Source organism: Symsagittifera roscoffensis, chromosome 7 (genome assembly GCF_963678635.1).
Source record: "Symsagittifera roscoffensis chromosome 7, txSymRosc1.1, whole genome shotgun sequence".
NCBI classification, from domain to species: Eukaryota; Metazoa; Xenacoelomorpha; order Acoela; family Convolutidae; genus Symsagittifera; species Symsagittifera roscoffensis.
The window spans coordinates 21,539,745-21,566,121 of NC_087068.1; the positions used below are offsets into that span (position 1 = coordinate 21,539,745).

Here is a 26,377-nt window from a genome sequence, read left to right on the forward strand (position 1 = left end):
AACAGAAAAATGTGGATTTCAAGTAAGTTGGTCAAAGCTTGTCATTTGAAACTCAATCATTAATCAAATCTGTTACGGGAGAAATAGAAGAGTGTAAATTATACTGAAGTCGTCCTATAATGACATTCGTTGCCAGTTCACTTTTTGTTGGCAAAAAATAGTCATTGGTGATTCTTGGGTGATTTTCTGGGGCAACTCTTGGGTTCTTCGCCGCCCTTCCCTAAAAATTTTTGTGTATTGGGGCCGAAGAGTCCTTATGAAAATTTTCGTGGTTTCAGCCAAAAACATAAAAATTAAAATAGTACAAAAAAGTGACCCTTTCTAAAAAAAAAATTGGCTGTCAGAATTGAGGGGTTACAGCACTTGGAGTTTTCACTTAATTTCAAACTGTTCCATTGACATGGCATACAAAAGCTTCAAATGACTTCAAACGAAGAAATCATTACACACATCCTTTTCACTAAAACCGTTGGCATTGTTAAATCCTTCCTTAGTTTTTACATTTCTTTGGCGGCAGATGCGGGAAAAATAAACAAACCGCTCATGAAAAATGTTAACTGATTCCTCGGTTGAAGATTCAATTTAAACATTTACTTAATCACTTTCTTCATATGTTCAAACTATTGATGGTAACAGTGCTAAAAACCAGCATTAGGCTAGCAAAATTCATAATCTCTCAAAGTATTAATATTTTACTGCTAAAAAGTTCTATTTGCGGATAGTTTTCATCGTAAATGTTATGAAGAGACCACGCCAGAACAAAAGCAACCATAGAAAAGAATTGAAACTACAGCTATATTATTTTATCGTCAATAAAAAAGACATGTGTTAGTGCTTTTTCAATTATTTTTGAAATAAGAGCTTTGAGACTAAACGCATTTCTTCGCATTTTTACAATACCAAATTGCATGCTGAAGAATCTGACTTTTATACTGTTTTGGCTGATTATTTAAAAGCTATATTGTTTTTAAGCGTTAGTCCTTCAAATAACGGAGGGTTCCAAACCCAAATGCCTCCGCTAAACCCGAAAGAATATTTACCCACCAAATAACAACAAACTAACAGTCAGCTTTGCTTATCATTGGTGTTCCTCTTTATATTTAACGATTGATCTGCAGTCAAATATTGTCCACAAAGATTCCAAAATAACATTCTTCTAATTCTTTCTGATTCTCAATCTTACAAGAAAGTATTGCAAAAATTGTTCAAGAAGTTACTTGGTTTCTAAATGAGAATATTTTAACTATCTGTTCACGAAACTATGAAGCTCGACACGGTTTCTTCACACGCCTCGGGTCGGAAATACGCGGTGAATATGGGCGAAGCAGGGGCAATATTTCGAAAGAACTACATCCAAACTATTTCTTACTGGGCGGCGTTTTTGATATTCGGGATGTGCGTTGCTGTTTTGGGTCCGACGTTGTTAGATTTGGGTTGCATTACTAAATCAACAATTACAGAAATGAGTTGGGTCATTTTTGCCCAAACTGGTTGCACACTTTTGGGGTCGGTGTCGGCTGGATACTTTTGCAACAAGTGAGTTTCAAACACACTCTGACAATATCAACAATGTTTTCAGAAAGTGGAAGAATAAATTAAATTTCCTTTTTTAAACTAGAGAATTGTTTTGATGAGTGGAGTGCTTAGGCATTTTATGAAAGGGTTGCACTTTTTTTGTAAAGGCTTAGTATTTTTACAAGCCAAAAATTTTGGAGGAAATCCGCTTTTTCAAGCACTTTTTGAAAGGTTGAAGAATTTTAGTTTTTGCTTATGGTATAAAAGTATTTCATTTAGGCAAGAAACTTTTATGATTGACAAAGAGGTGAACGAATTTTCATTTTTTTTGAAAAATTCCCACACGTGAGAAGATTGTAGATCTGCACCTGATAACGCTAAATTCAGCCAGTCTGATTTTAGAAAGTAAAACTGAATCATGAATCATTGGCACTATTTTATGACGTTAATTTTCGACCAGTAGCGTGCCGAGTGGGGAGGGGGGGAGGTGGTGGACTCGAGGTTGCCAAATTTTTCCAAAGGCTCCCCCTTTTGGTAAAACTTTACAACATCAATTTTTGGCTGAACAACCTCAAAATTTTTCTAAAAGCGCCTTTGGCACCAGTATAACTAAATTTTAGGGGGAGCACGCGCCAACATAACCGCATTTTTTAATCAAAATTTTCCAAAAATTGCCTAAAATCGCCGTCTGCGTGCGTCGCAGAAAATTCAAAAAAACGCACAAACACCCCCCGCCCCACCCTGTAGAAAAATTTCTGCACATGCAACTGTTTTCGACTTATCGAACCAAAAAGTTAAGGCGTTTTTGTTGGCGCTAGAACTTCAATTTGACGAAATGCGCTCCAAAAAACTGTGAACAAAAATGGCTTGCGTGCTGTGAAAAAAGTGTGAGGTAAAATGGCAAGCGCGTCGTGAAAAAACGTGACCAAAAATGACGGAACAACAAAACGGCAAAAATTCAATTTTTTTTGCAACAAAATTTTAACGAAAACTCTTTATTCGCCACTCAATTCAATAGTATAAGAAAACTAGCAAACTAAGCCGACAGTTTTTTGGTGGAAATAATATTGTAAGAAAATGAAATTAAACTTTTATTCCTCAGATAAAAAATACAACTATTTTTCAAAACGCTTTTTTTTCCAAAGCAATTTCCAAAGCTTGTACAATTTTCAATCAATGATCAAAAAGTTTACGTTACCAAAAAACCAATCAAAAGTTAAGCTTTTAAAAATATGATTTTTCACATGATTTTCTACGCAACTTACGCTTAAAGTAAACCACAACCAAGTCACAAGAAAATAGTTAGAGATTAGCCTGGGTAAAATTATTGTTCCGAATTTTGTAAGGAAAATAACGGAATATTTGTGCTCGGGTGGGTTTTTTTTTATTCAGGCAAATTTCGACTTTTTAACTAGCCATTTTTGACAGAGTTTTTTTAATATTTTTTAAAAGCTATTGTTGTCCTGAGCCTAAACTTAAAAAGATATTTCACCTGTGATCCTTATTTTAAAGTTATGGGGGTTTAAAGATTGCAATTCTGGCCAATTTGGGACAATTATCGAGCGATATATTTTGCGCTAATAACGCGTAAGCGGAGATTTAATCCTTCTAGAAATCGTTCCAAATTGGTTGAAGGAAGCTTATTTGCCAGAACTGATCTGTTACTAGGAGCAAAGTCTATCACTTTGTACTTAATATGGCGTGAGGGGGGATGTTTTAACAAAAAATCTCAAATTTAAATTTTTTTTATTACATTTAAAATTTTCATGTTATTACTGCTCCATGGAACTTAAAAGTCAGTCGGAACATTCATTTTGCCCTTACGAAGTTTTGCCTCGATTTTGCCCTGATACGGAGTTTCGCCCTGGCAGTTGGAGTTTTGCCCTGATACGAGCAGTCTTGTTACACTTAAAGTCTGAAAAGTTTTGTTCTTCCTTATTCTATGCTCAAAAAACGCAATGAGAAAAGGATGATGATTATACAAATTGTACTCAGTCGCATGCAGAGTAATTTTTACCATGGATGCTTCAAAAAATTTGGAAACCAATTCGTTTTCTGAACTTCTTTGAAAGTATATCCAAACCCATTTTAAAAGCAAAATTTGAAATGATACACATTTCGTTATGGGGAATTTTTGGAAGATTTTGACAAAAAAAAAACAATTTTTCGACACGTTTATTTAGATCAAGATTAGGTTCAAAAAAGCCAAATTGGGAACACTTTGGAAAAATTTTGCATCCAGAACTAGAAAAAACCGGCAGTCGCCCAACTCCTTCTCTCTTCCGAAAGCTTCGTATTGTAATCCTCCTTGACACAATATCAGTGTTTGTGAATTCGAGTTTCTTAATGATCAAAATTCGTGTCCTTCAAGCTAAAATCAAATCATTAAAGATGAAAAAATGACTAACGACCGAAACAAAACTACTCGTATCAGGCCCTGAATGTTCCGACTACCTTTTAGGTGTATGGAGCAGTAATTACATGAAAAATTAAATGTAAAAAAATTTGAATTTGAGATTTTTGCAAAAGTCATCCCGCACACGCCATATGAAGCACAAAGTGATAGATTCCGCTCCTAGTAACAAATCAATTAAGGCAAAATAAGCTTCCTTCAACCAATTGGGAACAATTTCTAGGGCGGAATAAATCTCCGCTTACGCGTCAATAGCTCGAAATATATCGCTCGTTAATTGTCCCAAATTGGCAAAAATTGCAATCTTCAAACCACCATAATTTTACCATAATTGATCACAGATAAAATGTTTTCAAATTTAAGCTTGAAATAACAACAATCGCTTTCGAATGATATAAAAAAATCCTTTCGAAAATGGCTAGTAAAAAGTCGAAATTTGTCTCGAGAAAAAAAAACCACCCGAGCACAAATATTTCGTTACTTTCGTTATGAAAGTCGGAACAAAAATAAGAATGGCTGAGTTTGAATAGAAAGAACAGAATTGTTCAAGGATATCTTTAACATCATCATGAAAATAATGAAAAAATTTGAGGAGAGAAATGTAACTTTTGTCATTTTCATTTTGACGAAGGCAAACGAAAATTTTAAAAATTAGGTGGGGCGGGAAAACTCGAAATAAATCTTCAAACTCGACAATTTTGAACTTTATTTTTTATCCTGACTTGGTTATGCCTCAAAATTGGTTTTTGTCAAGGAATAATTTTCGGAAAATCAGTTCTAGTGTTTTTTTTGTTAATAGTTTTATGGTTTGATGGATTCAGTTATCAATTTTAACGTCACAAAAAATCAGCGGCAGATTTATGTTTTCTCTAGGGAGGAGGAATTTTCAAAACAGAATATCAGTTTATTTTATTCGGCCATATTGATCTCTCTCAAATCAAAACAACTAAAAAGCTGTCGAGATGTTTCTTGCATAAGTTTTTTGTCAATTTTTTTTTAAATAAAAAAATGACATTTTGGTGGTGCGCGCTGCCCCCTCAAATAATACATTTATTAACCAAAGTTGTCCTACGCACATTTTGAAAGTTATTGAACCGAAATGATTCCAAAAAATAGTACCACAGGTACTCGCAGAATGATTAAACTGCCAGAACTAAGGGGGAGGGCTGTCACCCCACTCTTCCTTTCTACTCGGGACGCTATTGCTTGCACTCCCTAGTAAAAAAGACTTCAAATCTGTAAATTGGGTTTCTTAACATCCAAACTCTCGTCGTCCACCAAGCTAAAAACATTGCTTTTAAACTAAAAAATTGAAATTGAGAAAACATGATAAATGGTTCAGTTTAACTGGAATAGACCTAATTGAGCAAGAATGTCGTAAGACATTATCCGTAAAGTAATGATCAAAATTTGCGGGCTCAATTGTGCTTTTTCACGTTTCTTCATAATTAAGAAAGCAAATCAAAGACAGGTGAGAGCAGTACCGAACTCGGTGGGGAGGGGGGGGGGGGGGCGATTGATTTTCGTCTTCCTCAATTCTGGTTGCCAAATTTTTCCAAAGGGTCCCCCTTTTGGTATAACTTAAAAACATCCATTTTTGGCTGACCAACCTCAAAATTTTTTTCTAAATTGCCTTTGGCGCCTATATAACAAACTTTTGGGGGGAGCACGGGCCGTAAAACCGAATTTATTTGTCAAAATTTGCGTGCGGCGCAGAAAATTTATGATAAAATACGGTCCTTAAAGCTTGTTCGGAGAGTTCGGAAAACCAAATTGATCGACCAAAAAAATGATCCGCAAAATTTTCAAAAATTTGGCTCACTTTGAGGGGGGAGCGCGCGCCGAAAAAACGCAATTTTTTTGTCAAAAATCAAAATTTTGCAAAAAGTGCCCAAAAACGCTTTTTTGCCTGTTTTTCGACAAAATTTGCGTGCGGCACGAAATCTTTTTGACAAAATAGGGTCCTTCTATGTTTTCGGAGAACTGGGAACCTTTGTCAACTTAAAAAAAAGATCCGCAAAACTTTTCAAAAACTTTTCAAATCTCTCAGGGATTCGACCCCATGCCGACCCAAAAGGTCCTGAGTTATGACCTTTGGCCTGTACTCATAGAGTAATTTCAGATAAGGTACACCGTCCGTTCGTCACGCTATCTTATTTTTGGCCGGATAGATTCGTTCACCTTCTTAGTCTAATACCAATCTTAATCTTTCTCTGATATCTCCTAGTCTCAATAGATCTAGTGTTTACTGGTTTTTGCGAGTTAGTTCTTGGAGTTTATCCAGAAGGAGAAAAACTGTATTCTAAGATTCATTCAAATTGTTCTAGTGCTGAAACTACAAGTAGTTTCAGCACTTACAAATAAGTGTCAATGTTAGAGATGGATAATGATTGGTTAATTAGTACTATTTTATAGAGATAGTTTTAGCAATATTATAATTGGTTTATAAATACTAGTTTAGAACTGGTTCCAGTCCCCCCTTTGTACTATTTTGAGATATCCATTTTTGGCCGACTGTCCCTAAAATTTGTCTAAAGGCGCCTTGGGCGCCAATAAATACTCATTTTCAGGGGGGATTGCGCGCCGAAAAAACGCGATGTTTTGGTCAAAAATTTCCAAAAACGTGCCTAAGAACGCCCTTTTTGGCCTGTTTTTTTTTCAAAAGTTTGCCTGCGGCGCAGAAATTTTGGCAAAAGCAGGGTCTTCGTAGTGCTTTGGGATAGCTCAGAAAATCAATTTGGTCGACCTAAAAAAAATCCCAATTCCCCCCTTCCCCCCCTCGAGAAAATCCTAGATCCGCTCCTGATTAGGACCCTATATTGCGGATGTTGTTTCTTTATTAAAATTTTTGTTTAAAATTAGCGCTTTTTGGCGCGCGCTCCTCGCTGAAATTAGTGTACTTTGGCGTCGAAAGAGAATTGAGAAACTTTCAGGTTTGATCGACAGAAAACGAACGACGGCGTAAAATAGTAAAGTAGATAGTCATGATTTTCGAAATTTATCTTGAAAATTTCCACACATACCATATTTCTAAATGTGTGATGGATTATTTAGACTTAACCCTAATGTGATCCTTCTGTGGTCTACTATCATCATCAGCATCACCATGGCCATAGTTCCCCTGTGTCACACAAGGAAACAACTGCTGGCTGACTTCGTGGTCATGGGCCTATTCATGGGCCAGATAGACACTGTGGCCAATGTCAGACTCATCCAGATCTATGGCAATTGTGTTGCTCCTTTTCTACAGGTGAAAAAAAAAGATTTAGACTAATCAAAATCATAAAATAACTTTAAAAAAAATAAATGAAGAAAATGGAATTTCTAAAGTTTCTTTGTTTTTTTCTCTGGAAATCTTTAGAGATCGTGAAAAACCTTGAAACTTTTTGCAAAAATTTGTGAAATATTTGGCCTCTGTGACATTGGGCTGTGAAGTGAATCGGATTTAGGGGGGAGTGTAACCAATCTTCAAATTGTCGGCACCAATAGACACTAAATTCTTTGAGAGCGCACGCTTGATAATAGCGTGGGACGATAGATAATCAAGTTTGATGACCTTGACTTTCTCAGTGAAAAGCGAACAGCTGACATCCTTCGACACTAGTTGAGGGGGGCATTACGAAACACATAAATATTTCGCTGATAATCTACCATTGTCTATCAGCGCATCCATTTCTTATGCTTATATCAAATTTAGTTCATAAATTGGGTTCTCATAGTTAACAAATAACATTCCCAAATATATATCAACTGAACATAAATTTTTGCCGTGAACTTCAACGTCGTCTCTGACAAAATAGAACCTCGCTATTAAATGTTTTTTTTTCTCAAACTATGGTTTCGAATTATATTTTTTGATGCAAAAAAAAATTATTTTCCATGTCTCAGCTCTTCTTAGTTTCATCAGATTAGTCATAATGTAATGACAGAGAAACACTGAAAATCAAAAACAATACAGTTTCTATAATGCAGTGGAGTTCGGGGGAAGTCGTGCTAAACATATGAAAAATTTAGGCTCTCCATTTCGCGTACGGTTTGGGTGCATTTCTCAGTCCCGTGATAGCCGAGCCCTTTCTGAACAACGAGGACTGCACTGGTATCATCCACGATCTGGAGAATAAAAACGCTACCAGGCACGAGAGCAAGGAGCTGGAAGATGCCGCACAAGCCAGCAGGGTGGGCAGCGCCTACAGCCTTTATTCTATTGTCCAGGTGAGACTATCTGCAAAATCTCCGAATTGATATTCTGAGTTAAGTTCGAGGTGTAACTCATAGAGTAATTTCGGATAGGGTACACCGTCTGTTCGTCACGCTATCTTATTTTCGGCCGGATAGATTCGTGCAACTTCTTAGTCTAATACCGATCCTAATCTTACTCTTATATCTACTAGTCTCAGGGTGTTTAACTAGTCTCTGCTAGGCTCAATAGATCTAGATTATACTGGCTTATTGCGATTGCTAAAGTTCTCTTGGAGAGATAACTAATTTCTAAGTTAAATTCAAATCTCTCTGGTGCTGAAATTACAAGTAACTTCAGCACTTACAAATAAGTGATTTGTTAGTTAGATGGATCGTGATTGGTTAATATTAAATATTTTATAGAGATAAAGTATCCAATTTATAACCAGTAATAAATATAGTTTATATCTGGTTCCACCCATCCGGGGCTTAAAGAGTTTTGAATCTTAGATCTTCTATCTGTAATAAAGGATGGATGTTGATCGTTGTTATTTGGCGAAAATCATTTCCTGTTTTGTTCTTGGAGAAGAAAGCTCCAAGAAGTTGGAGCCATCGATAGGAAGTTGTTAGTTATCGTTTGACAAAGACTATGACTGTCAACGAAATCAATCTGATTTCAAGATGGTTTGCTATGATCTTCTGTTCTTGATTGGTTGTGGAGAACTGTGTTTCGATCTGGTTTGGGAATGGCGTGAAGATCGTGTGTGGAGGGGATGCCTTGTAACTCGGATCTGTACGTATACTTGAACATCGAGGTGGTCATTGATCTGATTCAATGAAGTCCTTTTCTGCGAAGTCAAGTTGTACTCTAAATCCTTTATGAGCCGTGATTGTGAGCGGCATGTCGGTTGTATTTAGCCATTCTGTAGGTTGAGTGTGATGGGGTCGTCTAGTCTTCAAATGCTCGTTTTTGTGGTTGTTTGTGATCTATGTACTGCATATTATAATACACATTTTTTAAAATTTTGTTAATTTTATTTTTTAGGTATGGTTTTGATTAATTGTTTTTGCAAAAGCGTTTTAGTTTTAGTTCAGTTATTTTTAAGAGTTACTCACACCTGAGTACCTCTTGTCAAAACTAGTGATGTGTTCTTAAAGCGTGGATGTAGCACGGTGGGTTAGGCCGGCTATAGAGCATGCTCAGGACGTCCTCTCTGGTGGGTTAGGCCAGGAAGGGGAGTATGATTTCGTGCTGGTTTTTTAAGGGGTCCTGTTTTGTGTTAACTTTTTATGTTATATATTTTTTTCCTTTTGTTTCGTTGTTTGTGTCCTTTTCTCAAAAATCAAATTGTTTTTGGTTTGTGTTTGTCCTGCGACTTTTTGGTGTTTTATTGTTCCTTTTTTAGACTTGGTAATAGTCTTTAAAAGAATAAATTATCCAGTTTTAAGCTGGTCTAATCCGGTTTGGGTACCGTGTGTTTTCTTTTCTTAGTCATGCTGTTTGCTTATGGTTTATGGTGTTCAGTAAGCTGCGTTGGTTAATTTGGTTATTATATAATTCCATTCGAACCGGGTTAAAGGAAAAGTGGAAACTTTTTATTACTTGTTTGAGTTGTTGTTAGTGCAAACTTAAAACTTGAATTCATTATTTTAAACATTTCTTCGTGGGCGAGCTGTGCGATTGTGGATAGAATTTCTGTGCGTTTGAACAGAAGTTATAGAAAAGGTTAGTACTGCATTTCATTGTATGAATTTACTGCTTTTAAGACAAAATTTTACTGCTTTTGGGATTAAAAAGTATAAATTGATTTTTATCGTATTTAATTTTACTACATTTGGGGAAATAATTTAGAAATGAATTTACTTCTTTGAATTAATTTTTACTGCCTTATTTAGTGCTGTTGGTTTAATAGAAATTAATATGGAAAACAAAGTTTATATATTTTTTATTTGTCTTTTCTTGTTTTGAAGGGTGATCGTGGTGTGAAGAGTAAAGAAAATGCAAATTACGGAATAAATTGGTTAGTTCTATTTTGATTTAGTTAGTTTGAAAATCATTAAATTCATAGTTACCTTTAGTCGTCGCAGAAAAAGCCGTGAGGGAAAACATCGTGAATAGCGTCTGATGTAGTTAGTAGTTTTGCTAGTATGAGTATTATATTTTTAGTTTGCAGCAGTGGCAAAGCAATTGTAGTGCTTTTATGGTTTTTAGTTCTTCGGTGCCTACTGCAAGTTCATGAGGTGTGTTCTGGATTAGATTGTAAATTTTATGAATGTATTTAGTGTTATGGATGAATACTAAAATTGGGTACTTCTATGGGTTGAATATATTCATGCGGAATGATCAGGGGTCGGGATTCCTCGTCGTTAAAGGTCTTCGTGAGGGGACAAAATATATGCATTTGAGTGACGGGATCATAACTCCGGAGGATGCCTTGGAAGTTAGTATTTTTAATGCAATACGCGAAGTTTAGAAAAAATGGTGAGCTGTATTTGGAATTAATGAATTGAAATCTGTGGTGAGGTTGTCGTGATGGTGTGTGTAAATGAAAATGGTTTTGGATAAAACGATAATAAGTATAAGTATAAGTTTGCTTAGTTCTCAACATGATGTCGTGTGAGCAGTGCAAGCCGCGTTCTTTTGGTGTCAGGAAGTGAAAGGTTAGTGAAAATGTTTGAAACTTTTCGTGAAATGATTAATAGGCTTGGATGTCTGATAGTGCTTCTGAAAAAATGTGATCATGCTTTTTATCTAGTATGTCAAGTGTGAATATGTATAATGTTTTAATAGAAAACTTTTCTGTGATTTGTAGATTAGCGAATTTATTGTCGTCCAGAAATTGATCTTGATTAGATCTGATGATGTTATGATCATAATATTCAATTGAGTAGTCGTTAGCGCGGGGTGCAGTGAATGTTTTTAGTATTTTTTTATATCCTACGTATGTAAATTGTCGGGGAGTGAGTGCTGTGGTTAATCTGACTAGTTCGTCCTTATTTTTTTCAATATCGATAGTGGTGTTATAGAGTGGTAGCGTAAGGGGGTTAGTGAAATTATAATAAGCTGTCCAATGAAGTGTGGGTATTAATACATGTTCATCTACAAAGTGACGTGGTTCAGGGTTAGGGTCGGATTGATTTAGTGTATATTGGGGAAATAAAGGTAGGGTTATTTGAAGAAAACTTGTAGTATTGGTGTGGTCTGGATGGTTAATATATTTTCGGGCGGTTCCGGGTTTGGATGGGAATGGGTGATTTGGGAATTTAGTTTTTAAAGTTCTATAAGCACGGTTAGTACTATTGGATGATTCTTTTGAAGTGGATGAATGAGCTAGTGATGGAATATAATCTGAAATTGGTGTAGGTGTTGGTGGGTTTGATGATGTTATTGTTGATGATAATTGGTGAATAGTTAGGGTGTGGGGAGATAGCAATTGTTGTTGGAGTGTTATAAAATTATCTGGTTCTTCGGAACTTTGAATATTTTCTGGGGAGTTGTTGGTGGAGCGTTCATTATTGAATGGGGAGTATGTTGGGGTTACTTGAGAAGGAGTGTAGGGAGATGTATGTTGGCTATGGGGTTGGATAGATCGGAAAGGGGGTTTTGAGAAGGTTGTTGAGCTGGTCGGAGTGTGAGTAGAGGGGGATGGTTCGGAATCTGCGAACTTATCGGGAGTTTCGATATCAGAATTATTGAATTGTGAAATGGTTGTATAAATTGTGATATCTGAATTAGTCTCAGAATTCATGCCTGATGATGTATAACCTTGTGGTGAATCGGGTGGCGGAAAAAAAGTGGGATAATAGGGAGTGGATTTTGGAGGTTGGCGGGGTGGGAGTTTGATCGGTGGAGTGATCCAACTTGTCTGTTCATCGTGGGCTAAAAAAATGATTTTTTTGAATTTGAAAAGTGGTGGTATGGGGCTGTTCAATGATTTGTTCGTATGTATTGTCAATTGGAGGGTGTTGTGTCACTATATGTTGGATGGGGCTTTGTATATGGCTGGGTCTTATAAGATAATGGATGATGATGCTGTAGATTTGGTAAATGGGGTGCCGTAGGTAATGCATTTGTATTATTATTTGAGTCATTGTATGTGTTGGGATTTGCTGATAGTTTTGTATTATATTTTTTAATTTGTGCATCTAGGAGGATTTTGTTTATTGATGATGAAAATATTCCAAAAAATCCTGCAAATAATATGCGTGCTACGCTGGCTTGTCGGTTTACTTGTGTATGTATTGCGCATGTGTTATATAATCCTTTTAGTAATGAGAAAAGAAATCCAATAAAATTAAACATTGCGTATAAGATAGTCAATCTTTCTAAGATGTAATATGGCCATCCTAGAAAGGCTAAAACTTCGTTTTTTAGATTTACAAAACTAAAAATATTGATTGGTGATACATCTTGTGGTCGGTATTTTTTACCGTTTAAATATATGTAATCTTTGATGTCTTTAAAATATCCGCTGTAGTCTTGTGTATAAGTGTCTGAAAATCCTGCGGTTTCTGCAAGTTTTCTTAAATTTTGATCTATTGATTTTCGTTGTATAATGTCCATTTGTGTTAGTAGTTCTTGAAACTGTTGTGTTCTAATGTGATGTTGTATATCAGATTTAGAATATATACCGATTGATTGTAAATCGATATTTGGGTTGCGAGCAATAGCTCGAATGCTTTCTGATGAAAACTTTTTTAGTGGCTGCATGAGTGTAGGGTATGGTGTAAGTAGATAGTATTTTTCTTCGTCAGGGTTTAATTGTACGACGTTGTGGCTATTTTCTGATCCACATGGGACTGCGGTATCCCAAAATTATGTTCGTCTTGAAAGTGTATCAACAAAATGAACTTTATTTTTGTAGAATATGGGGATTCTTTTGTAACATCTTTTATCTTCAAAAACATATAGTGGTGATACTTTTTTGGTGCAAGTATAAAACCATAAAACGTTTCCCTCATAGTCAAGGAAACTTGATCTTTTTCCGGATAACAAATATCCTGCGTATGGTATTTTAGAACTGCTAATGCGAGTTATTGTAGAATTTGTGTTCTTTCTAATTCGCATAGTTGATGGAATGTTTCTAATTCAGAAAGTGAAATTTCTTGAAAAATTCTACTAATTGTATAGTCTAATTTCATATCTAAGTGAATGTCATAATGTATTGCGCCAAAATAAGTACTGTTCATTAATGAAAGTTCTTGTTAACGTGTGCTTTCACTGTCGTATGGTTCTAGTCTTCCACCAGGTTTTCCTGCGCTTTTGCGGAGGCTCACTGGGATGTATGATGTATCTTCGTTTATTAGGTGATGTGTTGCATAGGGGTCAAATTTTATTTTTCCAGTGGTCATGTCGAAACCTTCGTCGTATTCAACAAGTATTTCGGAGTATTGTGTTTTGTAGAGTGGGTTTTTGTATTTACATGCAAATTCTGTTTTGTGATATATTTGAAAACGTGTCAATTTATTTTCTATATAATGGATGTTTCTAAATTCAGTACTTCATCTTTGAGTTGGGTTTATTTTCCAAATGGGATTGATTCAATAAAATATTTTTGGTGAAGTTTAATCAATCTAGCGTGTATTCTTGCGGCTTGGAAAACTGTGCAGGTTTCTTCAGGAAACCATATTATGGTTGCTTTTGTGCGTGTTGGAGGATCGCAATATCCTTGGTCAATTTTGCAAGAGAGTCGAATGCATTGGTAAAGACTTGTGTCATTTTTTAATTTTCGTGTTAGTTGTACTTTTTCAAGTTGTATTTTCCAATCAAAAAACATTATTTCTTGATATCCTTTATTTTTTGTATCTGCTTTGCAATTTGAGGGATCATTGATACCTATATGTGGTATCCAGTGTTTATCATGTAGATCGTATGTCAATCTTCCGTGTTTTCCATGAAAGGGGAAATTTCGGTCTAGTCTAATGTGACCTTGGTGTTTTTACAAGTTTTCTATTCATTCCGTCGTTTTGTGTTAAGTTTAATTGTCTAAGTTCATTCTTACAGTCTTGAGGTCTAAGATGTAGTAATCTTTCTATATTACTCTGATAGAAAGATTCGTGGTCTTGTCGGTTTTTATTTCCGTTTGAGACTTGCGAGCAATGTACTTTCTTTTCGGAAAATGTTGCTGTAACTTTGTACCCTGTTAATATTGTTGATCGGGCTTTTGAGTATAATGTTGCTATTACATTTGTGCTTTCTATAGCTTGTTTTTCGGATTCGCATTGTGTTACTTGGTTTATAGCGTATTTGTGTAGTGTTACCTAAGATCCTGTACAAGGGGATGGATTTGTATGTTGTTCGGAAAAAGTTAGAAAAAGAATGTGTTGAAACGTAAATATCTTTAAAATATACATGTGTATGATAATCCGGAGTATGGGTTATAAAATGTGATATATCCAATTGTGTTTTTTGTGTATCTATCGTATTTATATATTACTTCAGTTGTTATAAAAGGAGGAGGTAGTGATTGAGCTGTTATGTTTGGTGGACTTAGGGCAAAAGAGTGTTGAACAAAATTATTAAGTCTGACTGTGATTTCAAACTTTAATTGGAGACTGTTTTGGTTGAATTATCTGAATGTTATGTTCTCGGATATCTTCGTGGATATTTTGTCTATTTTGTAGTCTATTAAGTGCCCAAGTATGGAGTCGGTTACTTTCTTGATGTTGTCGAAATAGTGGGGGAGGTGCTACGAAAATATTCCAGTCTAATCGTAAAGGGATATTTGACGATGATTGTTCTCGGTATCTAGCAACGATGTTGTTTGGAAAAATTAAAGGGAAAAGTGTTGGTGAGACTTGACTTACTGATGGTGTTGATGGATATGAGTGTGTTGTCCAATATGGTGTGTTGTCCAATATGGTGTGTTGTCCACCTTGAGCATATGAGTGTGTTGTCCAATATGGTGGTCGTTCTGTGGTGTCTGGGGGATTAAAAGGATTTTCTCGGATTTGTTGTGATGTTGGGGTTGAACCTAGGTAGTGAGGGTATATTTGACGGGCTATGTTGCGAAAGAAGTGTTGGAGTTTTTGGTAATGTACTGTTTGAAAGTTCTGAGGTAGTTGATGCTGGTGATTGGGGTATATCAAAATGAACTCTGGGGGTTTGAAAATTTCTATTTCTTCGCGGATGTATAATTTGTCTATGTATCTCAGATGTATTTTGGTTTTGGCTAATGTGTCTGACTCGATTGAGGTCTTGTTGCAAGGTGGGATATAAGTTATATGTTGGTTCACTTGAAGATGCTTGTCGATGAACTGGTTCTAATGGTTCGGAAAAACGTGCGTGTCGTTCTTCAAAGGTGTATGGATTATCTTGAAAAGAAATGCGTGTTGATGTTAGAGGGTTTTGGGTAGTTGTAGGTGTTATTGTACTTTCTTGGGATGTAGTTGGTGGAGGCTGGTTTGGTGGTGGTTGATTAGCAATTTTGGAAAGGTATCTGAATTTTAATTTTTATTGGATAATTTGTGTTTATTATAATATTCTTCAATAAAAAGTATCAAGAAAATAGTTGCTAAGGCAAAGGTGACTATTGCCTTTTTTATACATTTTCACATTGTCATGATGAGGGAGATTAAAAATGTGAGGAAAATTATGAATAAAAGAAAAATATCTGTTCGACTGAAAATAGTTCGTACCTGTAGATGTGGTCAAAGATTTGGGAGAGTTGGAGATATATTTCAAATAGGGAATAGAAAATTATAAAATGATTGCAAAAATTATAGAAATTATTATTAGAGATTCAAAAGTTTCAATGAAAAATTATATCAAAAAATTAAATAGATTGAAAAATTTTGTGAAGAGGTTTAGAAGTTTTTGTTATGGAAAGAAGCATTTAAGAAATGATTCGTTCGTCGAATATTTTTTTAAGTTTTGAGGCGAAATTCAAGTGTGGTCGGATTATTTATTGATTTTTTGACAAATGGGTTGAGGTTTGTCAAAAATTGTTGAGGGCTATTTTTTCGGTGTTCGGGAGGTCTTCATAGTATTGTTTTCATTTGTTGGATAAATGGGGGTATCTTTGAAATACTTGTACTTTAGGCCAAATGATCATGGGTCTTTTTTTACTTTAGGCTAATATGCCATTTTTGGTTGGGGGACTTTTGAGGTCTGAATTGGGAAAATATTGTTGATTTTTGCTTAATCTGATAGGGGAGGGTTATAATATTGAAAGAGTGCTTTTTTTAGTTGTAGGTTTCAGCAAGTTGCTTATTTTTGACCTGGAGGTTGTAAAGTTATAGTTATAGATAAGCCTGGAGATTAATTTCTATCGGCTAAATAATTTCGTGTTAGAGATATAATGGTGACAGTTTGAACAATTTCCATTGGCTGAATTTGAACTAGAATTGATCGAGGTTATTTTCAGCATGTTTTTACAGAAATGTGAAGGTTTAAAGTGATTAAAAAGAATGTTTACGGTAATCTTAAATCAAGGTTGTTTCTGAAAATCAACTTTGTTTAATATTTTAGATTGTGGGATGAATGTTATAGTTTTTTCGTGGTTGACTTCTAAGATGTGATGATTCTTTATGTTCGGATTTTTGTTGCTAATCCTGTGGTAAAATTTTTTCTGTTAATTCTCTATTTTTTCTTTCTTTTTGACGTATTTTTGGTTCTGGTTGTTTGATCTTTGAGGGTCTAAATTTTGTTGAATTTTTTTGTATTTTTTGTGGTATTAGCGTTTTGATTTTGTTCTATTTGTGGGTTATTTTGAACGATGTGTAAACCTGTGAAAGAATATAATTGAGTTAATTCGCGGAGTGCGTATTCATTTGGGTAATAAGGTAATAAGTTGTTACCGTGTTGAACGATTTCTTTTTTATTTAAATCAGTAAGTTTGTATGTTATTTCAGTTCGTTTATCAATTATTGGGTAGGGTCCTTTTCGAAGCGGTTGTAATTTTTTGGATACTCCATTTTGTGTATTAAAATTAGGTATTAAAACAAATGTTCCCATTTTTAAGTCTGTGGCTGGCATGAAGCGTGAATTAATTTGGTTACTTATATTTTGTCTTTGTAACAATTTCTTTGTTACTTTTTGGTATATTTCATTGTGTTTTTTATCTCTTTTTAAAATCCATTCGGTATGTGTAGCGGAAGCTAATTTCAAAATTTGTGGATGATGAAAGTGGTCTTCATCATGTGTGCGTAAGGGTAGGTTATAACAAATTGAATCTTTGTTGGGTTGACATTAACCTTGGGCATTTTTATGAGCGTTTGGTGTAAAAAGGATTGGTTTTCGTGGCTTTTGATTGAAAACCATTTCATATGGTGACATTCCTAAAGTTGTTGTGATTTGTGAATTATAGGATAATGGGAATAATTTTACATCTGTTGACCATTCAGTGTATCGTGTATCATTTCCATTAATGATGCATCGAAATTATTCTTGTAGTGAACGGTTCATACCTTCGACTAATCCATTTGTCGAAGGTGCATGAGATGTACGTGGTTTATGTTTAATAATATACAGGTGGCATAATGTGATGATTTCGTTATTAATGAATTCTGTTCCATTATCTGTGACTAGTATTTCTGGTAGTCCGAATTTAGCTATCCAAATCCAATGTTCGTAAAGTGTTGTGTATGCGTAATAAGCATTAGAATGAGGTACTGGGTTGAGTGCTACAATTACCATAATATAAGAATTTCCTTCGTAGGATGGTGAATTTGGTGCTTTTGTGTCGAATGAAATTCTATGATTGAAATATAGACTTTGTCCATTAAAATCTTGTTTTGTTGCTATTTGTTTTTGATTTGGATAAGTTTTATTTAATTGACATATTATGCAATCGTTGCATAATACTTTAGACCAAATTGGCGCAGTTGGGAAGTAAAAGTTTTGTGTAAAATTTGAATATGTCTTTTCTGATCCTGAGTGTCCCCTTGTATGTTGAATTGTTATATTCGTGTAATGAAATAATATCTGAGTTTGAATGTTTCATATTTTTTATGGATGAAATTGTGATTCGAAAAAATTTATGGATGGGTTTAAACTCAAGGTCTGACATAAAAAGATGTTGTTTGTTTTGGTCTTTATCGCACTGGTGGACTTGTTTGATTGAAAAATTATATACATTTCAGGTATTTTCGTTCCTGATTGTAAATAGGATAAAATTAGGAGAGAAATGGTGGTTGTTTGTTTAATCTCTGAAAGAATGTTAAGGATGTGTTTTTTGTCCTTGTGTATTTCTCTTTTTTATGAAGTTTGCTATTCAAAATGTTTATTGTGGGAATATACTTAGTTATAAATGGTATGCCAATGATATTGTGTTTTATGTCTGTAAAGTAAAATGTTTGTTTAAATGGTTTATTTAGTATTTTATTTTGTTCCATTGGTCTAGTGGGAACAAGGAAAAGTTGGACTTTTCCATAATTTACTAATGTTGAGCCTTGTGCTGTTGCTAATTTACTGGCTGTCTTTATAGGTGTTAGGATTGGATGTAACGATTTGATTTCATTCCAAAACTTGATTCTGCTCCTGCATCAATTAAAAAATCTATTTCAAGATCGGGTGGTTGAAATTCTTTACTTTTTGGGCTTTCTAAGAGAAATGGGATTGTCCAAATTTTTTCTCTCGACTGTTCTATTTGTATATTTTGGTAATTGTGATTTGTACTTGAGCGTTGTTTTTTGTTATTGACTACTGTATTTATTTCATTTACATTTTGTTCAACTGATACATTGTTTCTCATGGGTCTAGTATAGTAGTCTTGAAGAAGTTCTGATTGATTTTTGTAAATGTGTGAACTAAAGGGGTGTTTGTATACAATGGGTTCCTAGTCGTTTTCGACTGTGATCATATTAACTGAGATAGTGTTATTTGTATCATGTTCGCTGTCTGTTGATTCACAATAAATGTGGTTTAATTGTAGTTCGGTACTTTCTGTGTTGTCAATACCAGGGTGATCTGAAGTTGTTTCTTCAGTTGCTTGTACCTGATTAATTTGTCGCTGATGTTTCGGTGTGTTACTTCTATATTTGTGTTGGGAATCAGGGCAACGATTGTTGTTTCTATAAGGGGATTGAGAATAATTTCTTTGATTTTTATAATTGCGATTCCTATTTTGTGAGTTGTTTCGTGACCTATTATAGTAATTGTTATTGTTTCCTTGATAAATTAGATCTCTTGTAGGAATTGTTTCTTGATCTATTGTTTTGGTAACGTTGGTTTCTGTTGTTTGAATAATTTCTATTTCTGTTATTCCTATAATTCCTAGAATTTGAATGGGAAATGGTATCAAAAAATTCCGTTCTGTTTGAATTTGATTGTGAATAGTTGTTTCTATACTGGTTATTTTGGCTATTTGATCGACTATATCTATTTTGTGAGAATTTTCGTAATTTTCTTTGTTCTGGTGATCTACCTCTATAACTAGAGTTATAGGGTGATTGGTTTCTTGAGTAATTTGAATTATTTGGGAGTGGTTTACCAGAGCTCCTATTACTATGTATATTTTTGTTTGATAAATTTTGATCCTTTTTCATTAAACTTGCTGTGACTGCGTTTAGATAGTCTGCTACAGAATATTCAGGGTCTGTGCCTGTGAATACATTTAGTGGTTTGTCTGATGTTATTGATGATCCACCCATGAGGTATGGATTCATAGTCATTTGTAGTGATTCTGCGGCATTTGGCATTTGTGAAAATATTTTCAGTTGATTTTTTGTTATTTCATGTTGTTGCAAATAATATGGTAGTGGTATTTCATTTTGCATTTGCGTTGGTTGGTAATAGTCAGTATTTGCTGGGTTTTGTGAGTAAAAACTATTTTTTTGAGATGCGTGATTCGGTCTAGGTTGTCGCATATGTTGTTCTCGTGTATATGGTTCAAAAATATCTGGTTGATTTACGTGATAAGAGTGGAGTCTTTGGTTTTGAAAATTTTGTTGATAGTTTTGGTCTAGAAAATCGTCATCATCTGATGAAAGATAATTAGGTGTATAGTAAGGTGTTTTTTGTTTATTTTGGTATGGCTGTTTACTATTTTTATTCTGTTGAAAAAATGGATAGTTTTCACTTGGGTCTGTTGGATTTCGTTGGTTATCATTAAAACTTACAAAACTTGATGTTTGTTGTTGGAAATTTTTTCGTTGTGGAAATGAACGATTATGCGGGTTTGTACGAGGAGGTTTAGATGTTTGTGATCTATTTATGTAGTTATAATTGTGTTCTACAAAATGACTTCCAGTGGATATTCTTTGTTTTTGAGGTGGTTACGTCATTGGTCTAAAACTTTGGTAATCCATATATGAATATTTTGGAGCAACCGAGGGTTTAACTGTAGATTGTAACGTTACTTGAGGTAATATTGAAGTCTTTGGTTTTGGCGTTAAAAGGTTTGGATGTATTGGTGAAATACTTTGTTGTGTAGTTGTTACAATTGTTTCAACTATTTTTTCATTTATTAAAAGTGATGGTGTTTGAATATCTTGTTGTGTAAGATTTCTAGTTCCATTTAAGTTTTCTTGTTGTACAAGAGTTGATTTTAAACTATTATTTTGTCTTCTATCAGGTAAAAATGAATTATAGTTCAAAGGTGTTGCATCTATTATAAGTGGGAATACCTTTACATAGCCTTTGTGAATAGAAATTGTACTGATTGCTTGACTTGAGATGTCTATTGGTATGTTCAGAAATAATGGATGAGACCATTCAGGGTCCCAAATATAGTCTGATTGTTCTGCAATGACAGTGTCGTCATTGGTGTTTTGAGGTCTGAAATTTTTTCTTGCTTGTGCAATTAAATCAATATTATGTGCAAAATAATCAATTATGAACCAAGCTAAGATTTCGAGTTTGTCAATTGGTGAAATTTCATTGGTTGAAAAGTTTTCACGAATTGTGTTTAAAATTGTTGAGAATGCGGCAATTTCATTTCTGACATTTGTGTGTCTTGATGTTTGAACCGGTGATGTGCATTCAGTTCCGATTTTTTCTAGTATAGATACATAACTATATATTAGTGAAAAAACATCGTTGGTGAATTTTGAGTTTGCTCTTTGTGAATTTTGGTGTTACATATTTTTGATGTATTCTGTGAATACTTTTGAAAAGTCTATGTCGACATCGTCTGTTTGAATAACATGTTTGCTGTGTTATCTACTTTCTAAGCTGAGTTCTATGGTGTAGATTCCATATGGCTGTGTTAGGTTACATATTCCTTTTGAACAATGATTGATAATTTGTCATTTGATTTTTACTTCTGGGAATTCTGCTTCACATGGGCTAATTCCTTGTTCAAATACACTTGCATTTAATTTAGTACAAAAATGTCTTTGACCTCTATCTTCAGTGAGTGAATTGATAATAAAAAGAAAAACAGAGTTTTCGTCTGGACTTTCATCACTTGGACTTTGGCTCATTTTTTCGTTTTATAACTGTCAGTGCATAATGTTCAATATGTCTGATTGGTTGATTCCAATTGTATAGACGTACTGGTTTATTTTTGTATATCTTTTTTATTCTTCTTCTTCCTTGTTTTGATGAGTGTGATGTGGCTTCTGAATCGGAAAAATATAATTGGTCGTGAACTGGCTAGTTTTTATTTACTTTATCTCTTAGTTTGTAAAGTGCATCTAAATTGCACTTCTGATTCAGAGACTGCGTTTCTACGCCTTGAAAATCTTTTTCGTGTAATTTGTTTTTGCTTACTTAAAATGTTCCTTTTTATTGTTTGACGTTTTGTGCGAATATATCCGATTGTTTGTTTGTGCGGTGTAATTACAAGATCGTATGTTTCGTTATTTATTTCGCAATTGTGTAGTTTGATTGTTTGTTTATTTCCTAAATTGTTCAGTGACATAAAGTTTAGGATGAAGGGTGCAAGGTTGTTATTAGTGATTTTAAAACCCTAGACAGTTTCTTACAATTTTTTGGTTAGCCTAACTTGGGTTTTTTATGTAGGGTTGGAGAGAAAAGTATATATCGATTCCGAAGATTGATTGTTATTTTCTCGTGGCTTTTCTAAGTTAAGGTGTTAACTTACTTAATCTTACTTAGGGGTAGTGATTGTGTTCAAGGGTTGGAGAATAGTAAATCGATCCACAAGGGTCAGGTATAATTAGAACACAGGTAGTTCGTTAGATACTATTTTAAAACTTACTAAGATTTAAGATTTAGCCTGGGTCAGAAAAGAGGGGGGACTAAGTGAAGGATGAATAACCGAAGTTCTTCACTGTTTAGCTTAATTTAAATGGTTAGTGTGATTGAAAAATTTCTATTAACCCTGGGTCTTTGAAACGGTTGGGTAATGAATCGACGTTTGAGGTCGTTAGACACTTTATTATTGGGTGGGGGAGAACAAAATTGTTCTGTTTGATCCAAGGATAGGCCTTGATGATCAGGATATAATTTTTCATGGTATAAAATGTACTTAATTTATTTACTTAATAGAGATCCAAGGAAAACCTTGATGATCTAGTTTAAGATTGAACAAGTTGAAACGAAAGAAAGGTAAACATTTGGATAAGCCTTTAAAAATAATTTAATTTACTGATAAAAAAAATTAGTGTTTGATGATATTAGTGGTTTAAATGATTGCTGTTATGTTTAGATGATGAAGCTGGGGATGCCACGATGATTTATATATACTAACAATTAATGATCATGTCAATTAATTTTTATTTTTTCTTTCAATAAGTATATTTTTCAGATATATTTTTAAATTTTACTGCAGATTTAGAGGAAACGATTTGAGGTGTTTTTATAAGTCGTTATTGTACAATAGTAAATAAAATTTAGCGCCTGTAATAATCATTTAAGAATTTTCTTCAAGGTTTCTATGTTTGCAAATGAAAATCTAATTTCTTTGCTAGTAAAATTCTAAACATAAAAGTTTGGTCTGGCTTTTGCCGTACGACCATGAAACTTAATGGTAAGTTTCTTCGTAGTCGTAGATCGTCTCTTGTCCGAGGCCTTCTTCCAATGCCTGGTAGTTCTAGTATTGTGCGGAATAGCGGTTCTGATCTATTGAGTCGTAGAGACATTTCAATTAGATTATTATCATGTAACATTTTTGATAATGTTTTTGTCTAATTCTAATCTATCTGTTAGTTCTAAGATAATTTGTTTTTTAAGGTCTTGATTGAGATTTATGGTCGCACCAGATGAGTTAAGTTCGAGGTGTAACTCACAGAGTAATTTTGCATAGGGTACACCGTCTGTTCGTCACGCTATCTAATATTCGGCCGGATAGATTCGTGCAACTTCTTAGTCTATAACGATCCTAATCTTACTCTTATATCTACTAGTCTCAGGGTGTTTAACTAGTCTCTGCTAGGCTCAATAGATCTAGAGTATACTGGTTTATTGCGATTGCTAAAGTTCTCTTGGAGAGGTAACTAGTTTCTAAGCTAAATTCAAATCTCTCTGGTGCTGAAATTACAAGTAATTTCAGCACTTACAAATAAGTGGGTTGTTAGTTAGATGGATCGTGATTGGTTAATATTTAATATTTTTAGAGATAAAATATCCAATTTATAACCAATAATAAATATAGTTTATATCTGGTTCCAATTCGGTGAGAGGATTTGTAGATTGCGTCAAATCTGTAAAGCAGTTTGTTTTTCTCACAAAAAATCATATCTTAAAGATCGTGATACAAAAGTCAATCTTTACAGGAGATTATATTTCAATTTGTCGCTAGAATCTTGCAAAGATTCTTACTAAATCTTGCGAGATAACTCTCCTCGATCGTCTATGGTAAAAAATTAACACTATAATCCAAGTTAATTGAAATTTTGTTAGCAGAAAGGCAAACTACTCAGAATATACTTTTTCAGAGCCGGCAGCTTTCAATATAAATTTCTGTCGGGGATTCAAATCTTCGGCAATAAATTGATATCTCGGCGCAAATTTAGGCAAAAAGTTCGCTACTATTACAAATTTTCAGTTAAACTCTCGAAGTAATTTTGTTTGATTTTCAAAAAACCATCCTTTTGATTTTCAACAAGGTCTGGACCCTGAAAAATATCTAGAGGAGATCCAAAAACAACCTATGCTTGATAGATAAGATATGTTGAACCCCCAGCAGAATTGGTTTAGTTCAGATTTGGTTTACTTCTGCTACCACTCCAACTGCAAAGTTATTTTTGAGTTAGATGCCGAGTCTTTAAGGAATAGTCGCCCATCGTTTGCAATGATATCCTAGAGGTGTTCCGTTCGACTTAATTCCGTGCTATTGGCACAAGCTTAATAGGATTACCCCATAAAGTGACTAGTTAACGTGTATTACCGTAGAATTGCGGACACAATAAGGTTGGGGAACCTAAAATTGAGGAAACCGTAAAATTGAGAATTAAAATGTAGTTCACATCAGTTTTCGTGCGTTTACTTAAAAATCGAAATATTTGGGCCAAACTTGGCTTTCAACCACAGTTTTGCCATTGAAATATTCAGGTCCAGTTTCCCATTGTTTGTAAACGCACGTTTGGTTCGGAATCGACAATCGAACAAAAAAAGTTCAGTCGAACCGGTCCATTTTATATTTAACCCTTTTTTGAAATGAGTGTTATCTCGCTTTGTGTGCCTTGAGATTTAACTTCTGGACAAAGTGTTCGAAACCTTTTTAAGAAGCCAACAGGCTTTTCAGGATTCTGGATATAATCCTACAGGCCTAATCGATTATAATGGATTATGTCGGAAAAAATGTAACCCATTGAATTGGATTTCATGACCCATCCAATCATGAAAATGGAATTTTAGAGGATTAGTATCGATTGTATTCAATATTTGTTGTAACAATGGATTATATCGGAAAAAACTTAACCCATTGAGCTCCGACCCTAATTTCACACACACCCCTCTTTTAAAAAAAGCTAAATTTCTTAAATCCCGCTCGCAGTTTACCACTTCACTCACAGTTTACCTCCCCCCCCCCCAATTACCCCCACCACCTCTCCTACCACCACCTCATCGCGGCCACCACCACCTCATCGCAGGGGGGGGGGGGGTCGCGGCTAGTTGGCGAATGGCGATTTTTTACTATGCTGACGTAAAAAGAACAGTTAGATAAAACGTTATTCTGCGAAATTGAAAAAGTAGAGAAATTTAAATTTAAAAAAATTTTAGGCGAAAAGTAAAAGTTTACGAAAAGATTATACTGGATTATACTGATAAAAAATATTAGGATTATAATCAGTTAAAAAAATGTTTGCATACTAAATATAAAATAGCAATATAATCGATTATTATCTATGAAACTTTATTGCGGGCGGTACAGAGCTAAAAAAGGAAACTTTCTTCATTCCAGCATTTGTCTCAGTGTCTTTCCTTCCACATTCAATTTTGCTTACCGTCTTCCCATTGCTTTTCTCCATGCAGCGTCGTTCTCGATGGGTTACCACTGATTTGACCAATCTAACTTGCGAGCCTCTCCTAGTGAGTTATCGCCGCTTGCTTTGAGTTCAGGTAAAGTAACTCAGCCTGGTGGGAGCTTCAGAATTGTAACGTAAATTTTGTCGGCACATTTGTTTTGTTGCGGATTCCGCAACAAGTAAATATAGCTAGTTGATCAAGATTCTGCAACTGTAAGTGGATTCCGCAAAATGTAAGCGGGATCCGCAAATGTAAGTGGATTCCGCAAACTGTAAGTGGATTCCGAATTTTGTTCAATACTGAACTTGCATATGAACAATTAAAAGCTGAGCTATAATTTTTATCTTTAGCAATGCGGAATTTACATAATTCATGCATATTCAAGCAAACAGCAAACTAGCAAAAAAAAGAATGCGCGGATATTGTAGCAATCTTCCAAAGAGCAAAACAAATAAAATAAAGGTATTAAGCAAAAAAAAAAGACAATTTGATTTGAATTTTGTTTTTGTTTTTTTTTTTCTGAGAAGTTAGGAATGACAGAATTGTTTTATCCAAAATCTGTACCCATTGGAAAAATATTTAAAAGGGAGAATCCGTACCTAACAAAAACTTTGAAACCAGATCTGAGCATCTTAAAATCTTGCCTATTTCAGATCTTGTCCAGACTGAATCAGGACTGAGGCAGGTATGGATTCTATCACAAATGCAGATCTTCTCAAGGCCTGATTCAGACCTGGTACATATATGGGTCAGATCTGAACCAGATCTGAGCAGATCTGCACCAGGTCTGAGCAGATCTGTACCAGGTCTGACCCATGTATGCTCCAGGTCTGAATCAGTCCTTGAGAAGATCTGCTTTTGAGATAGAATCCATACCTGCCTCAGTCCTGATTCAGACATGTCCCTGTCCAAACGAAATATGCACCATGTCTGGACAAGATCTGAAATAGGCA

The 26,377-nt window shown here is 34.6% G+C and overlaps 1 protein-coding gene across 1 annotated transcript in view; it reads left to right on the top strand.

Moving 5' to 3' along the window:
• Positions 1–499: 499 nt before the first annotated feature.
• The window catches only part of LOC134850926 (major facilitator superfamily domain-containing protein 4A-like), a 44,212-nt gene continuing 18,334 nt past the window's right edge, over positions 500–26,377 (top strand). The window contains exons 1-3 of the mRNA XM_063866742.1: positions 500–1,536; positions 6,983–7,178; positions 7,943–8,140. Of these exons, the coding sequence (XP_063722812.1) occupies positions 1,262–1,536; positions 6,983–7,178; positions 7,943–8,140 (669 nt within the window). The 5' untranslated portion in view covers positions 500–1,261. The remainder of the gene's footprint in view (positions 1,537–6,982; positions 7,179–7,942; positions 8,141–26,377) is intronic.